The sequence below is a fragment of the Vidua macroura genome, chromosome 1, assembly GCF_024509145.1.
Source record: "Vidua macroura isolate BioBank_ID:100142 chromosome 1, ASM2450914v1, whole genome shotgun sequence".
Classification (NCBI taxonomy): domain Eukaryota; kingdom Metazoa; phylum Chordata; class Aves; order Passeriformes; family Viduidae; genus Vidua; species Vidua macroura.
In genome coordinates this window covers 8,713,728-8,730,507 of record NC_071571.1, presented here as the reverse complement: position 1 = coordinate 8,730,507, position 16,780 = coordinate 8,713,728, and the positions used below count along the sequence as shown (strand labels likewise).

Genomic DNA, 16,780 nt, shown 5'->3' with positions numbered 1-16,780 from the left:
GCAAAGCCCTCACACCAGGCAGGAACAGGCAGCCTGGCACCTTTGGGCTAAGGAAGAGGATTCAAAATTTATCTCCAGCAGAACAATTGCCTCAACCTCCCTGCCAGAGCAATGTGCTTCCATTTGTGTATTATTAAACCACCAACATGTTGACATGCTGGGTCTACCTAAACTCCTGCAAAAAGGGCAATTAAGTGGCTGCTGCAGTGTAGGGGGAACAATTTTTACTCACAGAGTCCCATGTGCTCCACAGCAGCTATTTCTAGGAGCTGGCACAGATTTTCTACTGAGTCCATACTCCAAACCTTAAGTATAAGGTTTGGCATTGTTGGTTGTAAGGGGAGATGTTTACACACTCCCTAAAGTTGTGACTTCTGTAAACACCAAAATAGCATCAATTCTGCTGCTGCCCACTTTGTTATTTGGTATGAATTCTAGAAAACATTGTAATTAATTTTATCACAATTAAATTTTAGGTTTTGTACACTTAAAAGCTGCCAGTAGTATGAAATAGGCTGAAAAAAACCAGGCTGAAAATAGCAGGCTGAAAAAAGCATCCTGCTTTATTATTTTGATAAAAACCTCTTCTGTTGTTACTTTGCTAGTGTAACCCAGAATTTTGAAAATGGGTCTCTGCTCCCAGGATACTTTTTCCTCTAAAGCTTGCCCTATCCTTTCAGAGGAAAGGTGAGAAAAAACAGCTCCCTGGCTGTGGGGGGAAGCACTTCTCCACCTGGAAACAGTAGACCTGAGTAAGCAGAATATGCTATTTTTAACAATTTGATTAAAAAATAATTTTTCCCAACAGGGACAGATCAATTGGTAGCAAAGGCAAATTGGGAAGCACCATAAGTAAATGGCCCATTGAACATCAGAGGCAAGTCTGGCTACAGAAAACAGGGCTGACAACTCCAACACAGGTAGATCACAGATGCACATGCAGACAAGAAAGCACTTCCCTTCTCCACCCAATTTAAGGTCATTCCCTTCCTTGCAGGCCAGCCAGAGTAAAGCTAACACAAACACCAAAGCATTTAGAAAAATGGCAGTTTAATGTGTAGTGGTAAGGTGGCAAAAGAAACAAACCATTTACAGAGTGTTACAGAAACACATGTGCCTATTTTTTCTTTAAGCATCCAAATGAAAAATCCGAGCAAACTCTTAAGGGAGGTATTCTCTTCTTAAGACTCATATTGATGATATTGTTTATGTCTAGAAAAATCTGATTAACACAAGTGATTTGGCAACTCCAATTCTAAAGCTGTGAAAAACAGGCTAAAAAAGCCATAAAACTATGCTGTGATCTCTAAACCCAATATAATTGGGCAAAGACAGATCTTCAAGTTGTTTTGCTACAGCTTTGAATCCAACTGAAGATCTTTTCCTGACCCACAGTCAGGGAATCAATTCACAGAATTAGCAAATAACTTCCAACACTTTAAGAAAAAAGTCGATTTCTTCCCCAGCCGACTCACCAGTGCTTGTGCCATCTAGTGGCCCCTTTCTTCAGGTGAGTACCATGGCTCCTTATTAAAAGCCTTTAGTTAAGGCTGCTTCTTTTATTACTTTAAATGAAAGGCTAGAATATGCAATGCAGAACACCACCGCTAACAAAGAATCACAGAAGAGAAATTCACCCTCTTCTCCAGATACCAACCATCAACATGAAGCACTTGTCCCAAAAAGGGACATGACAAAACTGCATTTTCTCTTTCTTCAAAAAGGCCTTGTATCCCCTTCAATTAAACCTCTAACTAGCACATAGAGTGAAGTAACTGTTTACATTAAAAAAAATGGATCCTTTAGAGTAACACAGCTCTCCTCCTTAGGTCTGAAAGACCCCAGATCGGTTTTCCTGTATGTTTTATTAGAAAAAATATAACTATAGCTTCAATTTGGGTTCTTTTGCCTCTAAAGCCTTGGTTGCTAGTTCCACTCTCTCTTTTAACAACCCAGCTTCTTCAGCACTCTTTTGGGCTTGGGCATGTTTCAGTAAGAAGTGGGTAAGGAAGAGTTTCAAGCCTTCCCGCAGCATTCCCAGTTTGGGGTTGTCAGATATCCTGCAAAGATACAGATCAAAAATATAATTTAGTCTTCCCCTGTTTCAGAAGTTTCTTAATTTTATCATCTTCTTCAAATAGAGCTGTAGGAAAAAATCCAGCCTATAAAAGAGGTTTTATTGAAGAAGTCAAATTACCAAGTATACCTTGGTTTGGCAAAAGCCCAAATACTTGACATACAACTGGCCTCAACAATAAAATGGAATATTGCAGCCTAAGGCTTGCTTTATATAAACAATTACATTACAGCAAAGAACAAAGCAAACACCATGTTCAAGCTTCCTTGTGTTGCTGCATGACAGCTGAAACATCACCACCTAATTTTTTCAAACTTTATGTGACATTGCAAGGCTTATCCACTCAAGTCCTAAGCATCTCTAAGGATGGAAATTCCCCAGCCTCTCCAGGCAAACCTGTCCCATATAAAAAATAAGGTTTTTCAGAGAACATTGATAAAAAAATCCATTAAAAATACCACAAACATTTGCCTCTTTAGTATCCCTTTCTTTTTCCTTCTTAAGATACATCCTAGCAATGACAGCTGGGAGAGTGAATTCCACTGCACACAGGTGGTACAGCAATAAGGGAAACAGGGAATTACAGAGCTCTGCTCATGAAAATCCTATGACCAAAATGATACATTGAACATCTGGAAGCCTTATTTTGTATAACACAGTTGCATCTCTATCAGAGCCTGTACCAACACACATATGACACACTGGCCCCACTCAGCCAGGAAGAGCTCACATTTTAAGGGATGGAGGGCTGATGTGTGGAAAAGGCACAGTGTAATTCCAAACAAAATAGGCAAACTTCTTATCTTCTTAATTACTATTCAACAAGGGTTCTCTGGAGATGCCAGTGATCACTTACTTCATAAAAATGTCAGTAATTTCTTCCTCATCTGCTTTGGTTAACAGCGTGCTTAATACCTGCCGTAAGAAACGGACTTTGGGTTTGTCCAGTTCACTGAATTCAATCACCTGGCAAACAGAGAGGGAGAATTAGATTAATTCAAGTATTTCAAACAGCTGGTCTTCTCTCCTAAATGAAGAACTTTTAGCACATCAACTGGCCTCTGAATACACTGAGCCTTGAGTTTAGCACAGAATAATTACCTGGAGAAGGCTGTCTCCAAAAGCCAATCAATAATGAAAGCAAAGAACCTTCTAAGGAATAGAAGTCTACTGGTACCAGAATACCAGATGTCCTTTCTCAATTAGATAATACTTTGTAAGTACCTGGGACAATCCATTTAATTGCCTGTTTAATACATTCCAGTTACTCTTCTAATAGAATTCTATGGACTACCCATTCTGAAATCCAAGAAATCTACTCAGCACTTTCTTGTCTAATAACATCAGCTAAAAACCATAGCACAAAAACCACAGGCAAAGCCTGCTAATGAAGGGGCCTCAGTTCCAACTCTGGATACTCCAAAGGAAATAATCTCACAACTGCTCTAGATAAAGAAATGTAGACTTTTTCTATGTCTGGGTCACCACAGGTTCCCTTCCCCAGATGACAGCATTACCATAATCAATTGGAACAATTTGGTAATTTTAAAACAGGTTTGTCTTAGGATAATCAGCTAAAGTGCCAGAAAAGTAACAGAGAAAATATGCCTTCCACAGAACTAGCAAATGCAGAGAAAACACAGAAGGATTTGAAAAGAAAACACACCAACCTTGAGAACTGAAAGTGGCAGTGATTTTGTCCTTATTAAGTGAGCCAGCAGTGAAACCAAGTTGGAGATGGCAGCTGCTGAGAGGTTTTCTAAGTCTCTGATTTTGTCCCAAATACTAAACTGAAATGTCACCTAAAAGTCAAAGGGAAAAAAACAAACCTACAAATCAAGGGGCTGTTTAATTGAGCAACAACATAACAAACCTTTTGACCTTGTATTCTTTATAAGCCCTCCTTTAATTAACAGAAATGCTTGATCAGGCCGTTCCAATTATTTTAAAATGCATAAAACAGAACAAAGAAAAATTCAGCATTTCTTTTTCTATTCAGATCTGACCATGAGTATGCCTTACTGAATGCTTAGCCATAGCAGCAGAATTTTTCCTTGGGATCAAGATCCTAACAGGCATGCATCCATTCTCAGGTATGCAGTAACTGCCTTCCTAACCACAGTCGTGACACAAAACATGAAGCAAAAAATGAAGCAACAGATTTGTCTTTACCTGGAATCTTCTTTCATATCCACAAAACTTGTTAGCCAAAAATGCATAGAATGGGTTGAATGTCTTCTCCTGTAAGCAGCAGTAAAGGATGACATGAACTATTTCTCTCTCCTGCTGATCCTTCAGGCCAAGCCTAAAATTTAGCAAGAAATTGAGAATTTTGCAAGGAAAAACTTGCTGACACAACGTAAGAGCTACAGTCAACATCTGAGAGTAATACTTTAAAACCTCTCCAAACATGACATTAAATTTTACTTGTTACAAAGTACCTATGAAGTCTTTAAAACTCCTAATGGACTCCAACCTTTAAGAGTGTTGGCTAAACAAGTATCCTGGTATGGCTCTGTAGAAATGCTGAAGCACTATGGAGGAGGAGATGCAAAAGTAAGACCTCAAGAAACAGAAGTGGAATGATAAAAGCATTATCATTGCCCGGGAAAGGAAAGGTATCCCACTCCATGTTTGCAACAGTAGCACTGCTGGTACACTACCACAGATACCACCACAAGGGTTAAACAGTGAAACAAAGACTAAATAATGAAACAAGAACTGTAGGGTCCCATTGTGATAATCTCATGCTTGTACTTATGGTCATGGGAGGAAAACCAGCCTTTGGATCAGTGCAAGTCTATTTGGAGAAACATTTCCAGGGCCCATCACTTCTGTGTTACTTAGAAGGGATAAGAAAATATTCTTAAATGTTTTTCTCACTTGGTGATATGAATTTTTAAATCTCTGTGTCAAATCCATGCTACATGATACATTAAATTATTATTATTTTTTTTTGATAGTAGCCTAAGGGGATACAGTCAGTGATTACAAAGCACCTTAAAAAAAAAGGCCTGGAGAAAACACCATCTATGTATCTATCCATCTTATGTTGGCTGCCTCAGTATGAAGGCCAAGGACTGAGCAGCTTTTCCACTCCAACAGCTGACCAGTGTAAAAGAGGGCTGAGACACTCTGGCATGGAATGGTGACTAACTCACAATGCACCTAGTCTGTGAATAATATGATTCAACTTCCTAATGCTGCCAATTGCTTGGCAACATTAAAACCAATTAAAATGAAAAATGCATCATATTAGAATCTGAAAAATATAAAACAAAATTCTTCTCATTGCTTCCAGTTCAAATTTCACAGAGTATTAGTACAACTCAAGAGTACTTTCAACCAAGTTTGACTCCACTGGAACTTGCTTTACTGTCTGTAGGGTAGTTGGTCATTACTTGATGCCAATACCCCTCCTTTGGACACATCTCCAGACATCTGCATTTTGCATGTGACCACAGACACCCCAGATTAACAGAGAAAATTCTGTGTTGAGCCCAAACTCCCTAGAATTTAAAGTTTTACAGTAGGAAAAGCTGGGATGATTTCTAGGCTAATGAGCAGTAAAAATTTAGAAGTCTGCTCTTCCAAAAGGGGTCAGTACTGAAAGTGCTGTGTCTGTCACAACCCACCTGCTCTTCCATCAGCCAAGTTCCATCTGACTTCAGAGCAACAAAAAGTTTTTTTACAAGTATACAGGTTTTCAGCCATCAGATTTGCATTTAATAGAGGACTTGGGAAGTTACACTGCAATCACTAGTTTGGCACACCCTCCTTCTACTTGTTCACCATCACTCCTATCATGATTTGCTTATTTAGGAAATACTCATGTTGCCAGAGCTGTAACCAAGTGACAACACTTGGATATTCAATTTTCTTCTTACCTTCACTTCTTCACAGAACTAGAACTCCTAAACATCTAAAATTTAAGAGTCTGGACTGTCTTTCACTGCTGAGCATCATCATAAACCTGTGTGGATTTCGTAAGCCTGATATTTTTTGATAAAGAATGTGAAACCACCTCACTGACTCAATTATGCATGAGTTACAGTATTCCCATGGACTTGTATATCTTGATCCTGCTGTAAATGGGATAACTGCCTCTGAAGTAGTTTATCTGTCACCAGCAGAAGCTTGCCTCCAAGTAGGTTAGTTATCATCAGTTGAAGCCCAAGACTATCACTGCCTTCAGATCAAAACCAGCAACTCTTAAATCACCTTTTAAGTCACTTAAAATTATATTAGTAGATACACTCACTTTGGTAGTGAGTATTTAGCAAGAAATTGAGTCATTTTGTAAGGAAAAACTTGCTGTCATAAAGTTATCCTGAATTACAAATCTCACTCCAACAGGATAGCTGAGCCTTTCACGAGTGGCTCAGTATTTTCTGAGATGTGAAGTTTCTCAAATTCTTTATGTCTACAAAATAACTTCAAAAAATGCCTCTCCATCAAACTTAACAGCATTCATTCTCTCTCCTGAGTGAAGCTGTGGTTTGTGAAGGTGTGGCCTCTAAGCTGATGAAGAGCATCCAGTCTCACTCCCTCCTCTTTGTCAGGCGTGATGGTCCCAGCCCTCCCTCTTCACTGACACTTCTGCAATCACTGAGCCACTTCAGGGAGCTGTTCTGGCTTCAAACTAATACTTTCATCTGCAGTAAGGAGGAAAGGGACTAGAACTATAGCAGCCTGGATTTCAAATAGTTTAAATCATCCTTTAACCACACCTCAACTCTGCCACAGAACTAGCAGCAGATGAATCAACAAGAGTAGTTAAAATATTTCTTATATGCTCTTCCCCATGAGACATCAAACATACAAATACAAATTCCCATACACTCTGGAACACATGTTCACACTGAAGCTAATTCCTTCACTGACAATTATGTGTACTTTCCATTATACTTTGCCAGATGTGGGCAGATTTAAGAATTCCTCTCTTTGAGTTTGCTGTATAAACATCAGCACCAACACACACCAGGCAGCCTGCAGAGAGATTTTCTGCCAAGCCTGTAAGTATTCAGATTTGGGTACTAGCTTAAATAGCACAGATGAGAGTCAAGTCCAATTTGCAAATTGAGCTGCCAGGTCTTGGCAAGAGCTGCAGCAGCAGCTAATTTCTTTTAATTGAACAGACCATATTAAGATATTGGAATGATTCCATCACAGTCTCAAGTCCAAGCAGTGTTTTGCGAAAGTGGCATTTAATCAAATATTAGTTGACTTTATTACAAAGTCTGTTTTGGTTTGGTAAGCAAATTAAATAATTGCATGCCATCCTGGTAAGACAATACCCTTGAGTTACAAGGCTGAGACAGAAAAGTTCAGATCTGATCTCTCCCCTCCCAGTTCCTACAGACTTACAAATAATATTCTGACAAACACAAGGAATGGCTTAGTTTGAGCTCTTCCCTGATCACACCTTTTGAAGAGCTGCTTGTCAAGGGGTAAGTGAACCGGTCTTCATGTGAAGCAAACCCAAAGCTAATAAATTCTGCAAGAGGGAAGTGAAGGTGCTAGAACACTACCAGGTCATGCAAGTATGGGCAGAGATGGCTTAACAAGATGGCAGGAAGTCAAAGAAGTGGCAGCAGTACAGAAATCACAGCAATCCAGCAAAAACCCAAAAGATGTTCTGCAAGGGCTTCTGGTCTGCCTCTGTAAGGAAAGAAGCCTGCAGCAGCCTTCCATCCACTTTACTGCGATACACAGCTCCAATGCAAAAAGACACATGCTCCTTACATGAAAAGATACTGCAAATCACAGTTACAGCCAGGAGTGACAACAACAGGGGCTATTCCTTTCCTCTGACTGCCAGTCAGTTCTGCCTGCCCCCATTAATCCTTACAGCAGCGTTCCAGTCCCTTCTCCTACCCTTTTATCCTATGTGGATCCCTAGCTATGCACTTCTTTTAATTGCATTATCATCTGAATGTTTTTAAGACCAGAAATGCTGCATTTTCAACCTATTTTTAGTTCTGGGCTGATTTCTGTACTAGGCTGTACTTACTTCAGAAGTTTTTCAAAGGCATCCATGAAGTCCTCACTCGTCATCAAGACACAAAAAATACTTCTCCTGATATCAGTGTTCATTCTCAGCTTACGAGCAAGCTCCATTATTTTTGAACTCACCTGAAAATAAAGTTATATGCTATTTTATTTCTGTTTGCCTTAAAAAAAGCTATTTCTGTACAGACTTCCATCAGTGAAGTTTTCCAGTAAACCATGAATCACCAGTCCAAAGGTCCTGAGCTTTTGTCCAGAGGCACAGCCATCATCAGGAGCTTTTTCAACTATGGAAATACATTTTAATCTACTTTAATTATGCCAATTAATTTTAAGACATGCTTCTTTAACATAAGTAATTCACTATGACCATCTCATCACATTACTTTTGGGATCAGCTTAGATATATGCCACAGACAGACACCACAACCTGTGAGAATTCCTACTAGCAAACCCACTGTTGAATCAAATCGCTTCTTTCACCTTAGCAACTCCACTGGATAAGAAAAAACAAGCTATACCATATTTGTAGTAACAGCTCTTATAAAGCACATGAGTACAATGTTTTTAAAAAATGGAGAACAGAATTTATAATCCAAAAGCTTCCTCTTACAAGAGCATGTGGAGGTTTTTTTTGGTGGGCGCTGAAATGAACTGACACATATGAAAAATCTTCAAGAGATCACAAACACTTAGACTTACAATTTGGATTTACCTTTCCTACATGCAGCTTTTGCTGAGCCTGTTTTTTTGTATCACTGATCATTGGTGCTCCACTCCAGGATGATCCCACAATCCACCAGCGACCGACCTGGTCAGCACTGAGGAGAGACTCCAGGGACACGCGGAGCTGGGTGTCTTTTCCTGAACCACTGCTGTGAACCTTGAATAACGAAACAAAAATAAAAATAACACAAAAGCTTTTATTTGAAACTTTATTCTCTCTTCTTACAACAATAAAATATTTTAATTACTTAAAATTAATTTTAAACAAAAACTTTAAACATATAATCTCTTCATAAAGATCTTCCCATGTTTCCTCCCTAACCTTTGTTTCAATCAGCAACCTGAAAAGAAAGTACAAGTTTCCCATATGCTGTAATTTTAAAAATTTATAGAGTTGCATAAATCTACATGTAGAAGCTCTTGGGTTTTTTACTTGAAAAAAGAGATACTAATCTAAAAAGTAGACATTTTCCAGTCACAAAGTTTAATTAGAATTCAGAGGATGCTGACACTGCAGCATCCTACAATCTGGTCATGATTTTCCTTTTGAACACCTGTGACTACATAACATGACACAACAAACTGCCTTGTGCATTGTACAGCTCAAATAACAAAAATTTTAAACTCTGAACAAAATAAGAATTTTCAACAACAGAGTCTAGAAGCATATCAGAAGGAATGCAAAAATTTAAGAGAGGAAATCCTACAGAACTCGGTTACCCAGCTTGTTTTTGCCTGGCCTCTTAACTTGATATGCACATCCTGCACTGATAAATTACTCTCATCCCTTTTATACTGGGTTGTCCTAGACAAACTGCCCATTCTGTCAAAAACAAACAAACAAACAAACACACACAAAAAACAACCCCAAAAAACCCACAAAAAAACCACACCAACAAAAAATCCCCAAGAAAGCTGAAATCCAGTACAAATAATTACTCCTAGATTAAGAATAACAAGGCCACACTAGCCAAGACAGTTCTCACCAGTGCTCTCTGCAATTTGCGGAGTCTTTCAACCGGTTCAGGATCATAGCCAGGAATCTTACGCATGTCATTGTTCCTAAGTGCCAGCATGGTCTCCAGCATAAATCGAACCTATTGGGAAAAGAAATAGTTCTGTAAATTCTAAGCCGTGGGTTTATTAATTAAAGCAGAAGAGTGTGCTTTGAAATTACTATTATGTGAGAATAAGCAGCTCAGCTGCCAATATACACCAACATTTAAATACAACATGCTTACTTTTATCCCTATTACATTAATTAGTGTACAAGCTTCATCTGCTAAACACCTGACCATTTTCTGAAGTGTACAAAGTATCACAAAACAGAAAAACTGTCCATTGTGTAAGACACAAACCAGTCCTGCCTCACCCATCATGAGCATTTTGGTGTCTGTGTTCTAAGTAATGCAGAAAGACAAGAAGAATGCAAATAACTGAATGCCACACTAATGGCAATTTACAACCTGAACAGAATACAGCAGAAAACATTTCTGCAAATTAAACTATGTATCCAAGTACTTACTACAAGCTGTTGAGAATATGAAATCTTTAGAACAAACACATACCCTTGTCTGATCCTGGAATTTCTTCTCTGCTGTGCTTGCTTTCCTCTGGGCTTCAGTGATCAGTTCTTTCAAAGCCAATGCATCATCTTTTCTCAAGGAAAAGCCCACATTTTTCAGAAGAAACAAAATCAGCTCAATCTCTTTTTCAGTGAAAGTGCTAACAAGCTTTTTCAGAATATCAAAGATCAGCAGGCAATGAACCACATGGAAGTTATACAGATGAGCAATCAAGGCAAGCAGATTTTCACATTCCTTCCCTTCAGCATCACTTTTACAGAGTTCATCAAATTTCTTCACCACAGCTTCCAAAAAGTGAGCACCGACCTGGCAACAATTCCATTAAGGGGGGAAAAAAATCCAGCAGTTAACACTAAGTAGATTTTACAGACATCTGTAAAACTCATTTTTGGGTCACTGCCACTATTAATTTTAAAGAAACACTGTTGCTCCTTTCAACCAATAGGGATGTTCTACATTTACATACACAAATATTTAAGTGGTGTGACATTTTTGTAGAAGTCTATGTTATTTACACTTCATATTTCATATCCAGGTGCCTTTAAAAGCCTGTGCAAGAAAAACAAGTATTATGAACCTACCATATACACACATCAGCATTTATTTACGTAATATTCATGGACACATATTAGCATCTTTCCAGCTGTCAGACTAGCATGCTGTTACTGCTAGTCATTCATCCAGGAAAAGCTGCATGTCAAAAAGCAAACACATTCCTGAGTTTGGCATTCCAGAACAAAATCCTTAGCAGAAGGATTAAAAATAATATTGTGAAAAAATCCCCAAAATACCAAGTTTTCACAGTTGCTGAGCATAAGGTGAAGCTGCTTTTGAAGTGGGATAATTCTTAGATGTTTGTCAGCAGTATAGCTGGGAAAAGAAATTTTGGAATATATTTATTTCTGAAGAGAGAACTGATGCTAAAGGCTGGGATTAGAAAGCCTATAGGCTCTAAAACACAGGGAGGTAATGAATACATTGCTGCTAAGGAAGGCCTTCACCCATTATTATTGTGTTAAAATCTGCTGACCTTAAGAAAATCAGGAGTCCCAGCAGCAGTACCTACCTGCATTACAAGCCTTGACTCAGCTTAGGTGTTAACTATCCAATGGCTGCACAAATTTATAAACACAGGGCAACTTCTGCATTGCTCAACCTAATCTTCAGTGCAGCTGTACTATCACATTTTCATGTAATACATATTGTACACTTATTTTACAGAAACATTGCATTTGCAGTCAGAAATGCCTTTCAAGCAGCAAAGAGGGACAAAATAAAAGTTTAATGCCAAAGCTACAGGCAGAAAGCTGTTTTAATTGCATCCATCTGATATTTAACATGGTTTCAGAGCCAGCATTCAGGCCACAGTATGACAAACTGAAAAAACTTGCATTAATACACCTTTTGCATTGAGATGTGGGGGGAAGAAAGGAGTCATCTAATAGGAACACACTGCTGAAACAACTTCATGTCCTGACAGACATTTCACTGAAATTAGTTAAAATATTCCCTTTGACATCAGGAACTTCAGCACCAGCTTGGGCAAGAGGGATTTTACCTCATTCATCGGGCTTAAAAACACAAAGCAAAATCCCCTCCAAAAATTGCTATGCTTTTTGAAGGTTTTAATATTCCATGTTATAACTACTTAATTCCACTGATGATTTGCCTGATTTGCTTAGAAAAGAAGTTTATCCACCATTTTAAAAGGATTCCTGTAGTTGCAACACTTTTCTTATCTGGATATACAGATAAGAATAAAACAATAGCCTCATGTATCCATGAGAACAGAAATGGTTTAGTGTAACTAAAGGGAGGAGAAGCTGAAGGTTAGAAACTTTTGATTACTGGTTGCAGAAAGATTGTGATGAAAAAATGATGGGTTTATAACTGACTAGTGGTAACTCATGGAGGAAATAAAATCAGACAAAGCAACGGACTTAGACCCTTTCACTTATGGAAGCCTTGCAAATACTGTGTCCTAAGAACTAATGCAGAAAGACAGACAGAAGAATGCTTAGACCTTTTCACTTGTGGAAGCCACAAAATACTGATGAAACTCAACTCAAGGTGCTTGTCAGTGCCACATTGTTAAAAATGACAAGGTAGTTCAAACAAAATGTCAAGAAAAACACTCTACAATATGTATTATTATACAAAATTTGTCCCCAGCACAAGAATTACCTCAATTCCTACATTATGATGAAGGATGCTGACCAGAAGGACGTGCTCCATCATGAGTCTTGCAGGCATGGCAACTGCAGTAACACAGGCATTCATGAGAATGTCTGTCAGAGTGTCATTCATGTCCTTTCTGCTGTTGGCCATGTAGAGCTCTTCCATCTGTCCACTGATGGAGGATAAATTTGGTTCACTCAACCTATGGAGAAACAAAATCCAATGTTCACTCTTTCTTCTCCTTACATGGTTCCACAATTTTGAGTTCACTCAACAAACAACTAATCTTTTTAGAGAAACTAGTTTGACTTAAGAAGAAAAGGTTGAAGATTGATGACTGGAAGGAATCTTTTGTATTTTTCTGTGTTTACTAAACTAAAAAACTATAGTACATTTAATTCTAGTGTAGTTTAAAAAAATTACAAGTAAAAACATGTCAGCAGCAGTATTTACCAAGCACTGTCAATCTTCTTGCTGTCACACTGAACACATTTATTACGAAAAGAGACTGGTTTTAGTAGTTTTAACTGTGGCACATCACAGTCTTTGAAGACCTTAAGTATGAAAATAATTCATATTTTAACATATATGGTATATCAAATTTCAAATGACTGAACAAACACTAGTCTAGATTTTACAGGTAACAGATGAAAATTGCCAGTAGATTTCTGATTTAAAAAATACTCTAAAATTGAAATGAATGTTAATTACTTTTTCTGTTCTGCAGTACTTTAACCGAGGAAAGGTTGCTCCTCCTCAGTTGTAGCGTAAATAGGAGAAATTTAATTTATTTTAAAAACCCCAAAAGAAACCAAAACCTGTTTTCTTCTGAGTTTTGTTTGTTTTTTTTTTTTTTTTTTTTTTTTTTTTTAATAAGCATACTCCAACTGACACTTAGTGAATTATACCTAGCAGTTGCAGGGAACTGCTGTGTGGAATCCAGCCCAATCTTAAATTTATTTTCTAGATTTTTCAACATCTATAATAACTAACTTTGAAGAATTTACACCAATAAAGATAATTATTCTTAACAATAGCAGACATGATTGCCAACTTAAAATCAGTTTGTGAAGAGAAAAGTCACATCCTTGCCACCTGGGCTTGAATGATGAGCATTGTCACATTGATCCAGAAAGATTAATGACTTTCCTCATTACACTACCTATTAATGAGGCCATTCACCATTTTCTTCAGTCTTCCCAATTCTTCTCTTTTCTTGTCATCTAGTGTCTCCTGCGCTTTCCTTATTTGAGGAGGAATATACTTTGTAGCACCGTGATTATCACTCTTAGGAGGAAAACAAGAAAACAAGGTATCAGATGAGACCAGTATCTTAAACACTTGAACACAAATATACATTTCTATTTAAGACTAAAGTGCCAAACTTTTAGTTAAAGATATATCTTACCATCTAATAATCAACACAAAAGGAACAACATGAAGAAAAGAAGCAGGCAAAAAATTACCCTTTATGACAAACTTGATGACAGCAAAGCCCCTCTTCCCTAACTTTCTTTAAGTTATGGTCATTAAAACCTGGCATCTTAAGTCTTGGTTTTATTCAAGTTTTATTTAGGCCCATGAAGGCTAAATGACCTGTGTGACCTCCTCTTCTCTACCTATTCAACAAGACCTAATACTGGCAGAACCTCTAAGATCATTCAGAAAGTAACACTTCAGTGTGTAACCGCTGCTGATTTCAACACAAGCTCTCTTTGCAGAAGGGCTTGATCATATCCTTACACTCGAATGCCAGGGCAGCTCCTTTTATTTGCAGATTTCACACACAGCTGCAACATGCGTTGTGCTGTAGGGTATTATCTGCCACCAGCCTCACTCGGTCAGGCTAACGAGTGTCTCCAGGACCTGGCAGACCCCTCAAGTCAACACTGTCGCTGGGCCCGGCTGTTTTGAACCAGGACAACACTCCACGTGGCCCGACTGGACAGCGAACACCTGGGCTTAACAGCGGCGATGCAACTCTGCTCTGTGTGTAGGCTGTGGGATGTGCTTTGGGAAGCAGATCTGTGCTAGCTGAACATCCTACCTCTGCCTCCTCCTCCTCGCTCGAGGGCTCGCTGGCCTCTGGCACCCCGCCGTCCTCAGGGGCCGAGCTCTCGCTCTCCCAAAGTCCTTCCACGTCATCCGCCTCGGAGGCGTCTGAAGCGTCTTCCTGAGCCTCCTCGTCCTCACCATCCTCTTCGTCCTCACCATCCTCCTCCTTCCCCGGCGGGCGCTCCCGCAGCCCCGGCTCGGTCTCCTCCCGCTCCTCCTCGTCGCTGCTCTCGCAGAGCTGGCTGAGCCCGGCCCGTGTGCCCAGCGCTCCCAGCACGTATCCCAGCCCGTCCCGCAGGAAGCTCTGCGGCAGCCGCTCGGCCGCGGGCCCCTCCTGCTTCTTGCGCCGCTTCCCGAGCCCCAGCTGCCGCTCCAGCCGCCGGATCTCCTTCTCCTCCTCCTCGTTGGCTTCCAGCAGGGCCCGTTTCCGCGCCGAGGTGGCTGCGGCGGCGGAGGGGGCCTCAAGAGCTGTCGATACCGGTGCCGACACCGGCCTGGGCCGCTGCTTCCCAGCGGCGGGCGAAGCCGGGGCTCCGGGGCGGGCGGCAGGAGCCGGCTTGGCCTGGGCCGGCTTGACCGGAGTGGGCTTGGCCGAAGCGGGTTTGGCCGGGGCCGGCTTCGCTGGAGCGGGCTTGGCTGGAGGGAGCTTGGCCGGGGCGGTGGGAACCTCCACCAGCTCCCCGCGTTGGAGTCGGCGGCGGCGGCTCCGCTTTAGTCTGCGCTTCTCCTTCCTGGCGTCCCGGCGGCTCCTGCGGTTGTGCCTCTCCGAATCTTTGAGCAGGGCCAGCGGCGGCTGGCCGCCGGCCGCCTGCACGTAGTCCTGCACCGCCTGCCGCAGCCGGTCCAGTTTCCCGCCGCGGCGGGCGCGGGCGGCCGCCCCCCGCTTCATGCGGCCCGCAGCCACACCGCGCCTGGGCGCCGCCATCTTGGAAAGGGGCCCGGCTGCCGCTTCCGGCGCGCGGCCGCCATGCCGGGCACAGCGCCCCCTGCTGGGCGCGGGCGGCAGCAGCTCTGAGGGGACGGGGCCCTGGAGTGCCGCACCAAAGGCGCTCGGTCGGTAGAGATGCTCTCGTTTGTGTGAATGTATTTAAGAATCATAGAATAAATTAGGTTGAAAAGGACCTCTGAGATCATGGAGTCCAGCCTATGACCGAACACCATCATGGCAACTAGACCGTGGCATTAAGTGCAGTGCTTAAGAAAACGCCTCCAGGCGCCGGGACTCCACCGCATCCCTGGGCAGTCCATTCCAGTCACCGTTTCTGTGAATTTCTCCTAATGTCCAACCTGAACATCCTCTCTTCAGGTTGTTCCCTGTCCTATCACTTGTTCCCTTGTCCTAACACTTGCCCTGGGAGAAGAGCCCGACCCCCGCCTGGCTACACCCTCCTTTCAGGTGCTTGTAGAGAGTGATAAGGTCACTCCTAAACCTCCTTTTCTCCAGACTAAACAACCCCAGCTCCCTCAGCCACTGCTTATAGGATTTATACTACAGGCCCTTAACCAGCTTTGTTGCCCGTTTTCAGACATGCTACAGAAAGAAAATGCAAGGCTTGTCTGTCTTGCACCAGGGACTGGAGCAATTTGTCCGTCACAGCCCTGGCTGTGGTCACAAGGCTCCCATGGGGCACGAGGCTCTTGCTGATGCCTCTTGAGGAGCTGAGGGACACCAGCCCCTGGCCACCCCTCCACCTGCCAAGACCCACATTTTAAACCCCTTCCAACACTGCCAAGCTCAGGTGTCTCTTTCTGAGTGTGCCAGAGCCAACATCCATATCCATGGTCTTCTATAGAGGAACTTGGGGGTGCTGATGGATGACAAGCTGTTCATGAGTCGCCAGGGTTTCCTTGTGGCCAAGAAATCAATGAGATCCTGGAATGCATTGGGAACAGCATTGTCAGCAGGTCACGGAGGTGATGCTGCCTCTCTACTCAGCTCTTGTGAGGCACATCTGGATTGCTGTGTGCAGTTCTGGGCTCCTCAGGACAAGAGTCATGGAGCTCCTGGAGCAAGTCCAGTGGAGGGTACAAAGAGGATTAAGGGACTGGAGCATCTCTCTGATGAGAAAGGGCTGAGGGAGCAGGGCCTGTTCAGCCTCTAAAAGAGATGACTGAGAGGGGACCTCATTAATGTATATAAATGTCTGTG

At 41.4% G+C, this 16,780-nt stretch overlaps 1 protein-coding gene across 2 annotated transcripts; it reads right to left on the bottom strand.

The window, feature by feature from the left end:
• Positions 1-1,033: 1,033 nt before the first annotated feature.
• NOM1 (nucleolar protein with MIF4G domain 1) lies at positions 1,034-15,697 on the bottom strand. Of its 2 annotated transcripts, none has more exons than XM_053993942.1 (11): positions 14,624-15,697; positions 13,739-13,863; positions 12,583-12,778; positions 10,381-10,704; positions 9,799-9,909; positions 8,802-8,969; positions 8,091-8,212; positions 4,250-4,382; positions 3,748-3,879; positions 2,934-3,043; positions 1,034-2,060 (listed from the first exon to the last, which is right to left on the bottom strand). In XM_053993942.1, the coding sequence occupies exons 1-11, from the start codon at positions 15,554-15,556 to the stop codon at positions 1,883-1,885; spliced, it is 2,532 nt and encodes an 843-aa protein (XP_053849917.1). In that variant the 5' UTR covers positions 15,557-15,697; the 3' UTR covers positions 1,034-1,882. The 2 variants fall into 2 exon arrangements, with proteins under 2 accessions (XP_053849917.1, XP_053849907.1); XM_053993932.1 differs by having other exon boundaries at positions 12,616-12,778; positions 14,624-15,557.
• Between the last annotated feature and the right edge of the window lie 1,083 nt (positions 15,698-16,780).